The 18,072-nt window shown below is 39.7% G+C and overlaps 2 protein-coding genes, 1 non-coding gene and 1 pseudogene across 4 annotated transcripts in view; 2 read left to right on the forward strand and 2 right to left on the reverse strand.

Moving 5' to 3' along the window:
- Positions 1–14,986, reverse strand: part of LOC132641966 (wall-associated receptor kinase 3-like) — a 28,331-nt gene extending 13,345 nt beyond the window's left edge. Inside the window, exons 1-3 of one of the 2 annotated variants that reach the window (XM_060359137.1) lie at positions 14,076–14,976; positions 13,765–13,821; positions 11,870–12,138 (exon numbers count right to left, since the gene is read on the reverse strand). In XM_060359137.1, the coding sequence (XP_060215120.1) occupies positions 12,101–12,138; positions 13,765–13,821; positions 14,076–14,877 (897 nt within the window). In that variant the 5' untranslated portion in view covers positions 14,878–14,976 and the 3' untranslated portion in view covers positions 11,870–12,100. Of the gene's footprint in view, positions 1–11,869; positions 12,139–13,764; positions 13,822–14,075 lie in introns of those variants that run through there. The other variant, XM_060359136.1, reaches the window with a different exon arrangement.
- Positions 6,621–11,498, forward strand: LOC132641965 (argininosuccinate synthase, chloroplastic-like). Its single transcript, XM_060359135.1, has 7 exons — positions 6,621–6,955; positions 7,152–7,200; positions 7,343–7,525; positions 9,292–9,366; positions 9,490–9,675; positions 10,463–10,551; positions 10,652–11,498. Exons 1-7 carry the CDS (start codon positions 6,783–6,785, stop codon positions 11,202–11,204), a joined length of 1,308 nt encoding a protein of 435 aa, XP_060215118.1. The 5' UTR covers positions 6,621–6,782; the 3' UTR covers positions 11,205–11,498.
- LOC132642941 (U1 spliceosomal RNA) lies at positions 10,252–10,386 on the reverse strand (annotated as a pseudogene).
- Positions 14,987–16,033: 1,047 nt separating the features above from the next.
- Positions 16,034–16,107, forward strand: TRNAN-GUU (transfer RNA asparagine (anticodon GUU)). The gene has a single exon. It is a non-coding gene; the product is annotated as a tRNA-Asn (tRNA).
- Positions 16,108–18,072: the final 1,965 nt, after the last annotated feature.

An 18,072-nucleotide genomic window follows, 5' to 3' on the forward strand; every position in this document is an offset into this window, starting at 1 on the left:
GGCCATGGCCTCGTCATTTGACTCCTCGGTGGTATACCTGAACCGGAGACTCGGTTCACCAACTTCTACGAGAATGATGGCTTTGGCCCCGTAGACCAACGAGAAAGGTGTTTCCCTCGTGCTTGATTTCGATGTGGTTCTGTAAGTCCACAATACCTCCGGTAGTATTTCCCTCCAGTGATGCTTCGACGCTTCAAGTTTTTTCCTCAGATTTTGAATTATTGTTTTATTCGTGGATTCCTCCTGTCCGTTCACACACGGTTGGCATGGAGTTGATACGATTTTCTTGATTTTCATCCCTTCGTGAAAATCATTGACTTTGCCACCCACGAACTGAGGACTATTATCACAAGTTATCTCGGCTGGGATGCCAAAACGACAAATGATGTGGTCCCATATGAAGTCGATGACTTCCTTCTCTCTAATTTTTTCGAAGGCCTGCGCTTCAACCCATTTGGAGAAGTAGTCAGTCATAAATAGAATAAAACGGGCTTTACCTGGTGCCCATGGCAGTGGACCAACAATGTCCATTCCCTACTTCATGAAAGGCCAAGGCGACACCACCAAATGCAGTAACTCTCCGGGCTGATGAATCATCGGGGCATGTCTTTGACACCCATCACACTTCCGGACAAATTTCTTCGAATCTTCCTCCATCCGGTTCCAGTAATAACCGGCTCTGATAATCTTTCGGACCAGGGCTTCAGCACCGGAGTGGTTGTCGCAGGTTCTTTCGTGCACCTCCCTCATCACATACTTCGTTTCTCCAGGACCCAAACACTTGGCCAGGGGTCCGAAGAAAAACCGTCGATACAATTGGCCGTCTACCAAGCAGAAACGCGCAACTTTTTTCCTTAGTTACCGTGATTCTTTTGGGTCACTCGGGAGCTTTACATCTCGCAAGTAGTCGATGTATTTGTCGCGCCAATCCCAAGTTAAACCCATTGAGTTTATTTCGGCATGTCCGTTCTCTATTGCTGAATTCATCAAATGCACCGTAGTCCCGGGGTTGATTCTTCCCCTTCGACCGAAGATCCTAAATTGGCCAATGCATCGGTTTCGCTGTTCTGCTCCCTCGGTACATGCTGCATGGTCCATTCTTTAAACTGGTGTAGTATTACTTAGACTCTTTCCAGATACCTTTGCATCCGTTCGTCCTTGACCTCAAAGACGCCATTCACCTGGTTAACGACCAAAAGAGAATCGCACTTCGCCTCGATTATTTCGGCCCCCATACTCCAGGCTAATTCCAAACCTGCAATCATAGCCTCATACTTGGCTTCATTGTTAGTCAATTTAACAGTTCTAATGGATTGTCGAACGGCATCCCCAGCCGGGTTTCTAAGGACGATTCCTAGCCCAGAACCTTTGAGGTTCGAGGCTCCGTCCGTGTATGACGACCAAATACCCAAAGCTTTCCCCGAGGTTAGCAGAAGTTCTTTCTCAACCTCAGGAACCATAGCCGGGGTGAAGTCCGCTACAAAATCGGCCAAAATCTGGGACTTGATGGCCATCCGAGGTTTGTATTCGATATCATATCCGCTAATTTCTACGGCCCATTTAGTTAGTCTACCCGATAATTCTGGTTTGTGCATGATGTTTTTTAGGGAGTAAGTAGTCACTACACATATCGGATGACATTGAAAGTAGGGCTTGAGTTTTCTAGAAGCAATAGGGAATTGGGTACCTGATTCTTCTAGGACCAAAACGCCACTTATCGCTACCTCGGATATAGCAAGGTAGAGAAAAAGCTGCTCGTCCGCTTTTGGTGTGTGCAACAGCGGTGGGCTGGACAAGTATCTTTTTAATGCTTGTAAAGCTCTTTGACACTCTGGTGTCCAAACGAAGTCGTTCTTCTTCCTCAGTAAGGAGAAGAAGCGGTGACTTTTGTCCTAGGACCTCGATATGAAACGACTCAGCGCCGCTATCCTTCCGGTGAGCCTCTGCACTCCTTTGACGTTATTCACCACCTCAATATCCTCGATGGCCTTGATCTTGTCCGGGTTGATTTCAATCCCTCGGTTTGACACCATGAAATCCAAAAATTTACCAGACCGGACACCGAAGGCGCATTTTTTTGGGTTGAGCTTCATGTTATACTTGCGGAGTACATCGAAGGTTTCCTACAAATGCTTTAAATGGTCCTCTGTTTCTAGGGACTTGACCACCATGTCGTCAATATAAACTTCTATTGTTTTCCTTATTTGTTCTTCGAACATCCCATAACTAGGCGTTGGTAAGTTGCTTCGGCATTTTTTAATCCAAAAGGCATGACATTGTAACAGTAAGTCCCATATCGGGTAATAAAGGATATTTTCTCTTGATCCTCCGGGTGCATCCGGATTTGGTTATACCCGGAGTAAGCATCGAGAAAACTTAACATCTCATGCCCGGCCATCGCATCGATCATTCTATCGATGTGAGGCAACGAAAATGAATCCTTCGGGCATGCTTATTTTAGATCCTTATAATCAATGCACATTCGAAATTTATTACCTTTTTTCGGCACCACTACTACGTTAGATAGCCAGTCCGGGTATTTTACCTCCCGGATAGAGCCTATTTTTAAAAGCTTTGTTACCTCGTCTTTTATGAAGGCGTGTTTTTCTTCTGCCATGGGCCTTCTCTTCTGCTTCATCGAGGGAAACCTCTCGTCTAAGCTGAGCTTGTGAGTTGTTACTTCTGGGGGTACACCTGTCATATCTATATGGGACCATGCGAAGAAATCGGCATTAGCTCGAAGAAATTCAATTAACTTGTTCCTGAGCTCCGAGGTTAACCCCGTGCCCAGGTATACCTTTATGTCCGGTAGATATTCAAACAAGATGATCTGCTCCAGCTCCTCTACTGTTGAATTGGTTGCATCCGAGTCATCAGGCATGACGAATGATTTGGGTACACCGAAATCATCTTCTTCATACCCCGGATCCAACCCAGAGTGCTTTGATTGCTATTTAGTGTCCTTTTCCCCGGTTGAATCTTCTTCCTTTTGATCCGATTTTTTGGGATGAGGTGTCGCTTCCTTGACCGCGAACATCTCCCTTGCAGCGGTTTGTTCACCTCGGATGGTTTTTATCCCCTCCGGGGTCGGGAATTTCAGCAGTTGATGCAATGTCGACGGCACGACCCTCATGCTATGTAACCAGGGTCTACCCAGTAATGCATTATACTTCATATCTCCTTCGATTACATAGAACGCCGTTTGCTGGATAGTGCCATCAATGTTTACCGGCAATGAGATCTCCCCCTTTGTAGTTTCGCTCGCCATGTTGAACCCGCTGAGTACCTGGGCTACCGGTACGATTTGATCGAGTAGCCTTAGATGTTCGACCACTCTCCACCGGATGATGTTGGCCGAGCTACCTGGGTCAATCAAAATACGTTTAATTTGAGTTTTAAAAATAAGAATAGAGACTACCAATGCATCATTGTGCGGTTGAATGATGCCTTCTGCGTCCTCGTTGCTGAAAGAGATAGAACCCTCGGGTATATAATCCCGGCTGCGCTTTTCACGCACAACAGAAACCTTGGTTCGTTTCATCACCAGCCCTCGTGGGGTATCATTACCCCCGATTATCATGTTTATTATATGCTGAGGCTCTACTGGCTCTGCCCTTTTATGAGTCTCCCTTTCCTTGTAGTGACCTTTGGCTCGTTCGCTTAGCAGTTCTCTGAGATGGCCATTCTTCAGTAACTGAGCTACCTCCTCCCTTAGCTGGCGACAATCCTCAGTTCTGTGTCCATGGGCTCCATGATATCCACACATCACGTTCGGGTCCCGTTGGCCCGGGTCTGACCTTAGTGGTCTCAGCCATCTTACATCTGCGATACGACCAATAACCGAGACGAGGTCCGAAGTGTTGACGTTAAAGTTGTACTCCGATATCCTCGGAAAGTCTTTGTTGCCGGCCGAGCTTCCGGCATCGCTCCTGAATGAGAGACCTCGACTGTTCGCTTCTGAAGCTTGATTTTTTCGAATGAGAGTATGGTCGATACCTTTCCCTCGATGATCTGGCCTCCGGTTCGTAATTCTTTCTTGGTCTCTCCAAACTTTTGTTCATATTTACGGGACCCGGGGGAAGCTCGAGTTGGTTATCCTCTACCCAAATCTTTGACTCATATCGGTTATGGACATCCGCCCAGGTCACCGCCTCGTATTCCAACAAGTTTTCCTTTAATTTGAACGAGGTCGTCGAGCTCCGAGGATTGAGCCCCTTTGTAAAAGCTTGTGCAGCCCATTCCTCCGGAACCGGAGGAAGCTCCATTCATTCCCTTTGGAATCGGTTGACAAATTCACGCAATAACTTATCATCTCTTTGGGCTATACGGAAAATATCAGCCTTACGGGCCTGCACTTTTTTGGCACCGGCGTGAGCTTTTATGAAAGCATCGACGAGCATTTCGAAAGAAGTGATCGAATGCTCGGGCAGATGGTCGTACCAAGTCAATGCTCCCTTTGACAGAGTTTCCCCAAACTTTTTCAGCAACACGGATTCAATTTCATCCTCTTCAACGTCATTGCCTTTTATAGCGCAGGTGTATGAAGTCACGTGTTCCTGAGGGTCCGTTGTGCCGTCGTATTTCTGGGTATCCGGCATTTTGAACCTCTTCGGGATCAATTTCGGAGCCGTACTCGGAGGAAAAGGCCTCTGAATATACCTCTTCAAATCCGGTCCTTGCAGAATAGGTGGAGCCCCGGTATTTGGTCCACCCGAGAGTTATATGTTTCCACTCTCTTTTCGATCGAGTCTACCCGCTTCGCCAATGTTTCGAGCATTCTCAGAACCTCGGTGGATGAACCAGCTCCGGACCCATTGCTCTGAACCATCCGTGCCTCATCCCTCCTGGGTTCAGCAACACCCTTCGTATTATCCGGGGTCATTTTATCACTTCTGTTTTGCAACTGGGCTATTGCGATTCCTTGTTCGGCAATCGTTGCTCTCTGTTCCTGCAACATTTTAAAAATTAAACGTAAGTCAATATTATAAACTGGGGTATCCGGTTCTTTCTGGCCTTGTGTCCGGGACAAAGTAATTGAATTGTGAGTATTTAAAGGATCGGTGGCCGGCGGGGCGGCGTTCTCCTGATTCACGATGTTTTGCCGGTTGAGGCCTCCCTCGAATTAACGGGGTTCGGGTCAACCGGGTTCGCTGGTAATCCTCGTGGTCCACTGTCTTCATTTTTGGCTACAATCTCGTTATTGTTGACGTGACCAGATTGTCCATTATTAGCCATTTGGTCCGTTTTTACAGAGACGAACAAAAGATATTTTTGATTCTGACGGGTAAAGATAGAAATCAAGATCAAAGATCACTATTATCCTAGCTCCACGGTGGGCGTCAAACTGTTTACCCCGAATTTGGATAATCAATTAAATTTATGAGTGGGGTATAGGATATGTGGTTGAACTTTAATCTATTTTGGTTGAGAGAAAATGGAGTAGGATCAGCTATGAATAATCTAAATAGTAATTGATGATTTATACTAAACGTGAATGCCAATATATTGAGTATCGTTTGATTGAACAAATCTAAAGAGGAACACAATAAATCCGGACCAAAATCAGATATTAAGAGGGAGAGATTTATATATTTTTGTTATTACAAATGTTCTAGAACTCAAGAAGTCAACCCTGAAAGTAAGATAATGCCTCCTATTTATAGCTTTGCCTTATGGGCCTCTTACAACATAAGCCCTTTTGAATTAAAGAAAAACCCTAAAAAGGATAAGGTTGGGTCGTACGGTCTGACACCCGTACGATTGGTAGCACAATGTGGCAAAACTGTATTGACGCGTGGAAATTGTGAAACGGATCACCCGGACCAACGGCCACGATCAACCGGACCAACGGCCACGATCAGCTCGGTTGCGGAGAAACCGGACCAAACGATGTCCTTCGCTTTCTTTGGATCAAGCACTCCTCGGGTCCTAAAAGAAAGCCTTTCATGCTCGTGCTTGTTTCTTTCTTCCCTCGGTCTCCGGTCTCACCGGTCTAGCAGATATTCGATTTTTACCGTATACAGATAGTCCCCACACTTTCCGGACCGTAGTTTTATCGGAGTAACGGGAAGTGGATGAATCAAGAAACCGGTGGCTCCATTTGCCCGTTGTTATCTTTTCATTTTGGCGGGAACAGTTGCGTCACGTCCCTCTGTCATCGGCCATGTGTCTCATCCCGGATGGTCGGCTCTGACAACCGCCGTAACGCACGTCGTTTCAAGTCATTTCTCATTAATTATGAGACACGTGGCATCCCCCGGTTGGCTGGGGTTTGAAACCGCCTCGATCCCATATCTATATAACGCCCTTCTCCTCTTATTTTTACATTTTACCTCTTTCATTTCACTTATTCTCTGCTTTCACTTCTTCATCTCATCACTTCTAATCATCCTCCATATCAAAGCTTGTTGCTGATTCAACCATTTTCAATAACTTCAGCAACCAAATATTTAGAAAATAAAGAAAACATTTTACATAATGCCAAAATTATGGCCAGTATGTACTCTTTCAACATTTTACATAATGCTAAAATTGAGGTCAGTATGTTCTCTTTCCTTTTAAAATGCTTAACTGTTGTCATTTTTTAATATTGCTAGACGACTTTGAATGCTGTAGAAAGTTGAACTTTTCTGCAGATACTGCAGAGAATTACTATCGAACTCGGCCATGAGATTTTATATATTCCATAGAAAGCTCATTGTGCAAACCATTAGGGGTGCCATCAAATTGCCTGCCTGGTTATCTTTGCAATTTTGGTTGGTTGCTGATTTTCAGTGTATAGCATGATGATGAAAAATTACTCGAATATTGCAGCTATCCAGGCAGTCTTGGCCAATGAGAAAGAGACAACAAACTCCAGTGCTGTTGGGGAAAAACCTCTTCGCAAAAAATTGAACAAAGTGGTTCTAGCTTATAGTGGTGGCTTGGACACTTCAGTTATTGTACCTTGGCTAAGGTAGCTCCTTTCTGTTTTATTATTCCCATAATACTTTTGGCTTAGGCCATGTTCCTTTTGTTAAATATGAATATCCATGATAATCAGAATAAAAGAATATGTTTCCAGAATAAGTGAACAATTTTGTTGCACGGTCTGTATGCGATGTTTTCATCCGTTCGTCTATTTCTTAGTAATATTTTTTTTCACTTTGCAGGGAAAACTATGGCTGTGAAGTTGTCTGTTTCACTGCAGATGTTGGTCAAGTATGTTTTTCTTTCTAGTCACCAATTGGTTCTTTATGTTCTTGTTGAGAACAAATTATAGAATTGTAGTGCATAAAGAAGTCAAAGAGACAAGTTTCTTTTAGTAAGAACCTATGTGTGAGATGAATTATTTGTTTCACAGGGGATTAAGGAATTGGAAGGCTTGGAAGCGAAGGCCAAAGCTAGTGGAGCTTGTCAATTAGTAGTGAAAGATTTGACAGAAGAATTTGTGAAAGATTACATATTTCCTTGTCTGCGAGCCGGTGCTATATATGAAAGAAAGTACTTGCTTGGGACATCAATGGCCCGCCCTGTTATTGCTAAGGTAAACTGCAAATCTTAAATAATATATCGAACCTTTTTTGGTCTTTTTTCCCATCCGTGAACACCCCTCTCACCTTCCCAGGGAAAGAGAGGAAAGATTCAGTTGGAGAATTTCATGTTTATTATTCAACTAAATAGAGGTCTAACACAACTTTAGCGACCACTCATGACTGTCTTAATCTCATTTTTGGTCTCTGGTCAGTTGTGCATTATTATGCAAACAAGTTCCTAGATATTAGAATTATAATTAGTTTGTAGTACCCCAAGTAAATAATCTAAGTTGTTTTGTGACAGACTTTCTCCTGCATAATTTATTTTAAGTGGTAATGTTACCTAAAACACAAGCGTAAAACAAAAGAACCAAGAAAAAAAGGGAAAATAAGACACAGTCACGCAGTCAGTTAGAAAAAATCACAGGTCCAACTGCTCTTTTCCTGAAAATTCATCTTGTGATAGAATGATTTACAGCTTGCTAGGGCCTTGATCTGTGATTCTTGGGACAGATTGAACTTGCGAGGATTCTATGCAATTATTACAATAATTGGACTAAGTGTGGTTTTATTCCGTTCAAGCAATTTCTCAAGGTTATTAAAATCGGAGGATCTTGGGGATTCCCAAGATTAGGTGCTTCACTGGGTGTAGATAGGCAATTAACAAACCTAGTCAGTTAATGAAGGTGTCGTATGCACAATATTTGTGCATGCATTAAAGAGAGTCAAGATTCTGGAAAATAGGCACTGTTTGGGGAAAAAATATGTCTGTCTCTGAGTCACTTTAACTTTTCTTGACATTGGAGGTTATAGAAACAAGATGGGGCTGTTTGTTGACTTCTGGCAGTAGGTTGTTTGCCTGAGAGACGTATACAGCACCCTAGATTAATTTCCTCTGGTTGGATTCAGGTTTGCCTCTCAACATGCAATCTGACTGTATGAGAAGAAACATTACTTTTGGGAAAATGTTATGGAAAGCTGTGGCTGTTTGCTGGCTCCTCCTAGGTTGATCAATACGGGTTCAACCAAATTTTTATAGGATCCAAGCAACATAACGGGGGAGACATGCAGCATCCACAATGAATTTCCTCTCAGAAGCAACTTGTCTATAAAGGAGGAAATATTAACTTTGGTAGGCATAGTTGCCTTTTTTTTTCTGGTGCAAAATGCTTTTACAGTAGCGTTTTCTGGAAACTATTTGTAAAGAAGTTCAGGCTGGTCTATCCTCTATATAATTGCCTGACCTGCAGGCTGCAGCCAAACAAATAATTTATTAACATGTATGGGAGAAGGCTGAAGAATTTGCCAGTATTTACAGGTGGAACAAAATCAGAAACTGAAATTCTTAAAAACATAAAATGATCAAGGAAATCAAGGGGACACCTAAAATGGGGAAATGATGAAACTTGCATCTGCAGGAGTTCTGATGAAGTTATTTTTGTTTCTTCATGATTCGTGTTTGGTTATGAAAATTTCTTGTTGTGTATTTGTGATCTTTAAATGTCTGCTACTATTTTCTCCTTTTTTCCCCCTATATTTTGTGTTTTGTACATCAAGTTTTTACATTTCCAGAAAGATGAAACTGCTACTAATCGGTGGGGCCAAGCTTTTAGTGTTCATATATTGGTCCACTAAAACTGACCTACTACAGTCCAGTTCGGAAGCAGATATAACAATTGATAAACTGAATGTCCGCATTTTAGAATTGGTGCACTGAGCAGTGAGCTCTCAGTGCCTTACATTTGTTTTGGACTCTGAAATTAACTGATAACTGCAGGCAATGGTTGATGTTGCCAGAGAGGTTGGAGCTGATGCTGTTTCTCATGGATGCACAGGGAAGGGAAATGATCAGGTATTATCCTGGATCTTCTTATAACTTTATATGGCAATTTATCAGATCATCTACTCTTCAGTATCATCTTAAACCTATTTTTGTGAGCCCAGGGGACTCAACTATGCTTCTTTACCACTACAGGTCCGTTTTGAGCTGACATTCTTTGCTCTGAATCCTGAACTTAGTGTTGTTGCCCCTTGGAGGGAATGGGAAATTACAGGAAGAGAGGATGCTATTGAATATGCTAAGAAGCACAACGTACCAGTTCCTGTGACCAAAAAATCTATCTATAGCAGAGACAGAAACTTGTGGCACCTTAGTCATGAGGTAATATTAGTTTATTTTGTACTTTGTAGCTTATGATACTCATTTATTAATGCTGATCGTCCTCTATCCAATGACTTGGTTGAGAAGTATTGGAACTACTTTTTTTTTTTTTTTTTTTTGGTTCTTGTCGAAATATCGAATTTGTCTCAAATTCAGCATCATGCTTTTCCTTCATTGTTGTTGTAATTGTTTTCTTTTCTCTAGGAACTTTGACCAAATGAACAAGCTCGTCTTTCCTTGGATCAGTAGTATATGTAATGTTTCTCCTGTTTTTGTCGTTTTGTTCTTGTCAAAATATTGAATTTGTCTCGACTTCAGCATCATGCTTTTCCTTCATTGCTGTTGTAACTGTTTTCTTTTCGCTAGGAACTTTGACCAAACGAACAAGCTCATCTTTCCTTGGACCTGTAGTATATTTAATGTGTAAAACATAGTGCTATAAAGGGTATCAGTCTTAATTGAGATTTGTATAGGACTATCATGATTGGTAAATGAATCACGTAGAAGATGAATCTCTTCTCTTAGTAAATTCTAGTGATTTCTTTAGTAAACAAGGAATAAGCTAAAACAATAGAAATTAAGAAAATGTTATGACGTAGGCTCTGCCACTTGGGCCGAACTTAGACGGGCACCCCTCCAAAATGGAATGGAGCCCACCAACCTAGGTCATGGGCCTTCCTGATCGCCCATTGACCCTGTTCAGGTAAGTTTGAAAAAAATATATTGAAGTATGGCTATGTGAATTACTCATTATACCCGTAAAACTCATTTCAAAATGGTATTGAAGGGAGATATTCTGGAGGACCCTGCAAATGAGCCAATGAAGGATATGTATATGATGTCAGTTGATCCCCAAGATGCACCTGATCAGCCTGAGTAAGAATCTTTTGTTTCTTTTTTTCTCATTTATTCCAGTAGTAAGGTAAGATTTGATGCATTTCTTTCCGCAATTTCAAAACTACTTCTAACTGTGCAGGTATGTGAACATTGGAATAGTTGCTGGTATTCCTGTTTCAGTAAATGGAAAGGAACTCTCTCCCGCCACTCTTCTTTCTGAGCTAAATGAAATTGGTGGAAGACATGGAATTGGACGAATAGACATGGTTGAGAATCGGCTCGTTGGGATGAAGAGCCGTGGAGTTTATGAAACCCCTGGAGGAACTATCCTTTTCAAAGCTGTGCAAGAACTCGAGTCTCTTACACTTGATCGTGAAACAATCCAAGTCAAGGATTCTCTTGCCCTAAAATATGCCGAATTAGTTTATGCTGGCAGGTGGTTTGATCCGCTTCGCGAGTCAATGGATGCTTTCATGGAGAATATTACCAAGACTACAACGGGTTCAGTTACTCTCAAACTATACAAAGGATCAGTTTCAGTGACAGGTCGTCAGAGTCCTCATAGTTTGTACCGACAAGATATCTCATCATTTGAGAGTGGGGATATCTACAATCAGGCCGATGCTGCAGGATTCATACGGTTGTACGGGCTTCCAATGAGGGTTAGGGCAATGCTTGAAAAGGGTCTTTAAATTTGGTGTAGTGTCGACAGTTCCATCAAAGGGTCAGTAGAATCTTGTATTACGTAGTTTTTATTGCTCCGGAGGCTAGTTTGTCGTTCAGATTGTTTTGCAGAAATTTAATATTTGAAAGTCCGTCAAGAAAAATTGTTGAATCTTGCAGTTTTGCTTTTCCCCCTTCTGATTATCTTCTTCCATTTCTAGATGGTTAAACCAGTCTTATTCTTAAGGGCTGACACTATTGTACTCTGTAGATGGGACATGACATTTGCCTCTTCAACCTTTTATTTGTGTTTGATTGCTAAATCTTGTCTTGATTGATTGACTAGAACAACAAAATGTGGCAAGACTGCTCCAGGGCTTTTGTTCAGTGGTAAAAACGCAGCGCGTGACGTGTGACTTTGTCACGAGTTTGAATCTTGTCACGGACAAAATGTTGATATTAAATGGAGAAGGGTCAAGGGGCAGACTTATCATCCATCGAGTTTCAATTTGTGTGCTAGCTGGCCAAGAAGAAAAAATGTAACAAGACTTGAACATGTAATTAATAAACACAAAATATTCTTAATGAATCTTGCCAGGGACAAAATGTTGATATTAAATGGAGAAGGGTCGAGGGGCAGACTTATCATCTATCGAGTTTCAAATTGTGTGCTAGCTGGCTAAGAAGAAAAAAATGTAACAAGACTTGAACATGTAATTAGTAAACACAAAATATTCTTAATGTTAAGAAGCCATTAAATTCATATTAAGAAGCTACAATAATCTAATGACAGAGCCAAATCCAGGCTTCTGATCAATTAAGTAGTTTTCAGTGTAATCTTGGTATAAATGAATTCCAGAGAATATATATGGACTGTTTGCACTTTCATTCATGGTCCTGAAGCTAAAGCAAGATCCCCTCTGCCTTACATGAAAAGCATCATCATCCAAAGGAATAAGATTCCTGAAAAAAAAAAAAAAAAAAAAAAACAGAAGAAAAGAAACAGTGAAATCTTCTGAAATCTGTTAATGGTATTTAGCATGTGAAGCTCCACCATGGGTTGAACAGAAAATGTTCAATAAGGTGAAACCGCTGCAAAGACAACCTAGCAACCTACCCAGAGCCAACAACAATGTAATAACACCCGGAGGAGGAACAATCAGGATCTCACATATGACAGTTGTTAGAACAAACTCCAAATCCAAGATCGAGAGAGCCCGAAAGCCCTCAAAGAACGGAAACGGTAGCCTTTCCATTGACTCTCCATTTGAAGCTCTCTATGCACAGGGTTGGGGAGAGGGCACGAGAGTTTATTGTGCGCAGCCTTATCCCTATATTTCTGCGAGAGGCTGACTCTCCATTCTCTTAAATAAATAAAGCTTAGACATATCTTATGTTACATGTGAGTGGTGGGAAGTGTTGATTTCTTCCATGTTTTACCTTAAACATTTGATTTCAGAAGCACCAACCAATACTGTTATGTAAGTATTGGGTGGGGCGTGGGGGTGGGGTTATGATTAGTTTTTATCTTTTAGGACAAAAAATAAGTAAATTCCACTTTACCCCTAACATTTAAGGGATGGGAAACGATATCTCCTTCATATATTGAATGAGAACGATAACCTCCTTATGTAATATTCTCCGGTGAGAATTTGCTTTTTTCTGAATAAGATTTTTTTTTTCTTTTTAGAATTAAATTACAAAAATATATAACTCTTATTGTTGTCCCACTCACCTATTCCGTCGAAAATAATGTACTTATCTTTTAGAATATAACAACTACTTGGAATAATTTGTTAATAAATTTCAAGCTATGTGGCATTCGTTATCAATAATTTTTCATACCCATAAGTTAATATATCAATAATTTTTCTTCCTTAATTTTAATTTGTTGGATGTAAATCGTGTTTAAAGATTTAGAGTTTTTGAAAAAAGATTGCATGAACTAAAATTTGAAAATTTGTTGGTTTTCCCTTAAAGAGCTGTGCTATTTAGGACATCTTTTGGACCATTCGATACTTCTATATATAAATCTCATTCAACGTGTGAGTTTTATGCTAAATTACAAATTTTGGTACAATTCTACTCTCTATACCAATTGATATGAGAATTTGACTAGATGCGGAGTTTTAAAAAAGAACTCTTAAAATTTGTGATCTAAAATAAATTATAAGATATGTGTATGACAGACTATAAATCATCTTATTAATAGTGAAATAAAAATATTAAAATTATTTTACTCCCTCCGGTTCAAAACACTAGTTCACTTAACCTTTAACACATCCTCTAAGAAAATACTAACTCCTAGCGTGAAATTTATTAACAAATTATTCTAAGTAGTTATATTTTAAAAGATAATTACATTATTTTCAGTCTCACAAGAAAATATCACATAAGAGGTTATCGTTTCAATTATGTGAAGCGATATCTTTTTTCACCCCTTAAATGTTTTGGGTAAAGTGGGATTGACACACAAAAAAAAAGTTATGCAAAATGACAATCTGTCAACAAACATTTTCAACTAAAGAAGACTTTTGTCCAAAAAGTTTCTCTAGACAAAGGAAACTAAAAAAAAGGCTTTGCCTTTACCTCCACCGCTCATTTCTGTTTGGATCTTGTGTCTCCATGTCCCACTCGAAGCATATCCTGAACACATCACAACACATAGTCTAGCATTCAGACTACAAGAACTTAAAAGCTTTTTACACAATGAGGGTCATTAAAAAGGTAATTGCAGGCAACTATATATAATCAGTAGAATTAGTAATTCAAAAAATAAGACTATTAACATTCTATAGGAGGTTAAATTGTACTGATAGTGTAAAAAGTTAATTATACTATCAGCAGCGTATATAAGTTAAGTAGACACTCCAAACAAATAACTTCAAATTTCAACAAACCTCTTCCATAGCAATTAATAGTAGTGTTAACACCATTCCTACAAATGCAAGCAAAAGACTCATCTGAACCAGAAAAACCACAGAATCCACCACTGTCCTCACAGTTCTTGCAAGAATCATCAGGATAATATGAATTATTATACTGCAAAGAAATCCCATATTGCCATTTCATAGGATCTCCTTCATTTCCTCCAAAGCCATATATCGACGAATACGAAGAACACTGAAGCCTAGGCAAGTTCAAACCATAACCTGAACCAATAGGAACTGGTGGATCATAAACACAACAAGTTGAAATTGGACCATTTGGTGTTAATCCAATCCCTGTCAACCCTTTGCAAGAATAAAGTCCCTTACAAACATTTGAACCCGAACCGGTGTCACACAAATCTTGTTTTGGATCAAACACAGCAGATGTTGTGGAACATCCAAGTAAAACAAAGATGTTTTGTTTCATAATGCTGAATGGAGTTGAATGGTCCAATGTAAAACTGCCTGAGTTTTGCATTGAGGAACATGTTGACATAAAGGGGTCAGTAAGAACAAGAGTGTTGGTTGAGTAATCTAGTGAGGATATAGTGTAAATGCCAGTGCCAGTGGAAAACTGAAGAACACCAGAAGTGCATTTTATGAATCTTGAAAATGCTGGATGTCCACAACCAAATCCGGAACCAAAGGGATATTTTAGGACAATGCTGCCACATCTGTCAGTACAAGAACCATTTAGTGGAATGATACTTGGAATAGCTTCAAGTGGATGAATTAGAAGAAAAACTAGAAAGATTTTTGTAGAAAATGACATGATGAAAGGTCTTGAAGAGAGTGATTTGAGTTACTGATGAATGTGGAAAATGAACCTCTCAAGTGTGACAGACAAATATCTGAGTCAGTGGGGTATGCTCTTTTCGGTGGAGGACTAATATTTTCAATTCTCCTCAAAAGAAGAGCCAGATTTTTATCATGTCATTTAATTAAGCTATAAAAATAGTGAAAAAAACTAAAGTGTTCATGTATAATGGGTCTATTATAGAAACAAGGCTTCTAGCAGGTGACTACCGTATTCAGACAAGTTTCCAAAGGTTGCACAGAAAGAGCAGTATATGATTAAATAGAAGAAATTCTTTAAGTATTTTTTCATCCATAACCAGAGATCTCAGTTTCGAGACCTGTTGGGTATGAAGTTGTCTTTGTTCTGAAGCGCTTGGGATTTTGTGGTGCGAATCTAAATTTAATTGGGTCTCAATACGAGTGTCGAACATCAGGTAGAAAACCAAAAAAGAAAGAAAATATTCTAACTGGAGTCATGGCTTTCCAATAGCCAGGGGGAGCAAATATACTTGTTCATCTAGGAGTTATTTGGACACAGGCAAACCAATTATCACTGTAATGTTTCAATTGTGTCTTGGTTGAATTTTAGCAAAATATCTCTTTACTGATGTCAGAGTATCTGTTTCAAAAATCCAAGTGACATAAATGTAAGGATAGTTACACAATTAATCGGATGGATTCACTATTTATTTTTTCTAACCGGTATACATAGTTATACATGGTTATAAACACATTACGCTTGGGTTATATACACACACATTCGCCGGCTATTTTTAGTATGAGCGATTGAGTAAGCTTGCTATTTAGGTTAATCATTCGTACATCATATAATGTACTAGGGATGAAACACCTATAGATTTAATAAACTATTGAAAAGTCTCTTTGCATTGTGTAACTCGTAAATTACTTAGCATGGACCATGGTACACACCAAAATAGAAAAGAGGCTTCTACAAGTTAATCTTGAAAAGAACAATCTTCACCCAAGTTTTAAATGCTTCCAAAAATTTAAGGTGTTGAAGCTAGTCAGCTACCAATTTCTAGTTTCTTATGCAGAAGCATTTAGCTTTTCCATTTACTTATATCAGCATTAACTGATGAAAATCTATGCTTTCGATAGTTTCGACCAAAGCTGGAATAGCTCAGTTGGTTAGAGCGTGTGGCTGTTAACCACAAGGTCGGAGGTTCGACCCCTCCTTCTAGCGTTTCTTTTCCTTTTGTTTCTACCAAATCTTCACAAAATGAGTATAGAGAAATACAATCCACCTTCATAGATATTTAGGGGTGTTCATGGTCTGGTTTGACTAAATTTTTTGTTAAAACCAAACCAATTAAGCCGATTTTTTCTAATATTTAAACCAAACCAAATCATTATAGTATAAATTCTAGCGGTTTCGGTCTGTCTATTAGATTTGATGAGAACTATGAAAAAAAAAGAAAAAATTAGCGAGAACTCACATTTAGAAGTACACATACTAAAGAAAAGGCCAAATATGAACAAAATAGACAGATTCATTATAGGGAAAAAACCAACAAAATAGTAATATCAGAAAATAGTGTCTCGAAACACAAAGACCGGCGGACTCTGTGGATTTTTTTTTTTTTTTTTTGAAAAGCATTTTTTTTTATTCCATTAGCATTAAGTAACATTTACAATACATTCATGGAAGAATTATAAGGATCAAACAAGACATCGAATTGCATGTTCTCGACCCTAGCTCCACGCGTCATGAAAGACTTGACGAATCATGTTCCTTTGCCGTAGTCTAAAGCCTCTGCATTTGATTCTTGCTTGTTTTGTAATCTCCATTATTCTGTCTTCTCTATGTTTCGATTGAAAAGCTTGGCTGAGCAAATATGTATCTTCCTCTTTGTGATTTAACCCATATAAAATTGACTTTTGTCCATTCGATTGAGCACAACCTGGTGCTAATATCACGAATTGAACATCGATCAACCTTATATTAATTAAAATCCCCTTTGAGGCTTTCCTGAGTTGGATCTTGATCATATTTGCTATGCATCTGTATTCTTTTTTGTTTTTTCTGTTTCCTGTATCCTGATTACACTGTGTTTCACTGCTTGTTGGTATTCCTTTAGTGTGGTTGTTCTGTGGTACCTGTTGAATTAAAAATCCTCCATTTATGTTAGATTGTGTACCTGCAAATTAGCAAACAGTTAGTGTAAACCAAATCCTTCACATTCTCCTCCCAAAGGATTTGAGTGTGAGGACCTCCTTTTCTCCCACCTTCCCCTATATTCAGTCTCCTTAACATGATCTGATTCTTAGATAGGGCAACTGTAATTTGTCACTGTTCACAATTCTTTTACAGTGGCTCTCCATATCATGAAAGGAATTGAATTGTATGTCCCCTGTGTCCAAAGCTAAATTAGCCAAGTGATCTGCTAATTTGTTTCCTTCCCTATAAGTATGCTCTATCACCACCACTTTTTCCTCAATTATTCTCCAGATTTCTTCCACCATAGTAATGGTTTGCCAAGGAATTTCCCATGTCCTTTGAATAATGTTCTTCAGCAATAGTGAATTTGTCTCTATCATTATTTGATCCCACTGATTGTCTTTTAAATACCTGAGAGCCTGTAAAATGGCCAGGGCCTCTGCCTCGGTGTTGGTGCTTTGAAGATCCTCTATTTCTCTGGCCTGTGCTTGTATCACATCTCCCCTTTCATCCCTTACACAAAAGGCCCATGAACTCCTACCCGGGTTTCCTCTTGAGGCTCCATCAGTATTGACTTTTATCCATCCAATATCTGGACTTCTCCAAGTCACTGGTGTTACTCTTATCTTTGGAGAATATCTTTGTAATGACTCTACAATCACACTCCAATTATATGGTGCATATCTAAAAATTTTCCTTCTCACCTTCATGAATTGAATCAAAGTATGCATCACTCATGTCTCATAGTGTTTCTCCTCTTCCAAAGTTCCCAAATAATAATGGCAGAGAAAGCTTGGTTGATGCATTTGACATGTAGTCTACTAGGCATATCCCACCATCTGTTAATTATTTGGGTAACTTGCAAATTCTCAATATTTATTCCCACTGTTCCACAAAAATACTTCCAGATGGCTTGAGCTGTTGGTGAGTGTAAAAAGACATGGGAGGTATCTTCCACTTCTGGATGTTGACAACAATAGCATCTGGAAG

The sequence above is a fragment of the Lycium barbarum genome, chromosome 5 (genome assembly GCF_019175385.1).
Source record: "Lycium barbarum isolate Lr01 chromosome 5, ASM1917538v2, whole genome shotgun sequence".
Classification (NCBI taxonomy): Eukaryota; Viridiplantae; Streptophyta; class Magnoliopsida; order Solanales; family Solanaceae; genus Lycium; species Lycium barbarum.

Coding starts and splice junctions, on each gene's coding strand:
- LOC132641965 (XM_060359135.1), top strand. CDS start 6,783: ATGATGATGAAAAATTACTCGAATATTGCAGCTATCCAGGCAGTCTTG. Junction 7,526..9,291: donor CCCGCCCTGTTATTGCTAAG/GTAAACTGCAAA, acceptor TGATAACTGCAG/GCAATGGTTGATGTTGCCAG. Junction 9,676..10,462: donor TGTGGCACCTTAGTCATGAG/GTAATATTAGTT, acceptor ATGGTATTGAAG/GGAGATATTCTGGAGGACCC.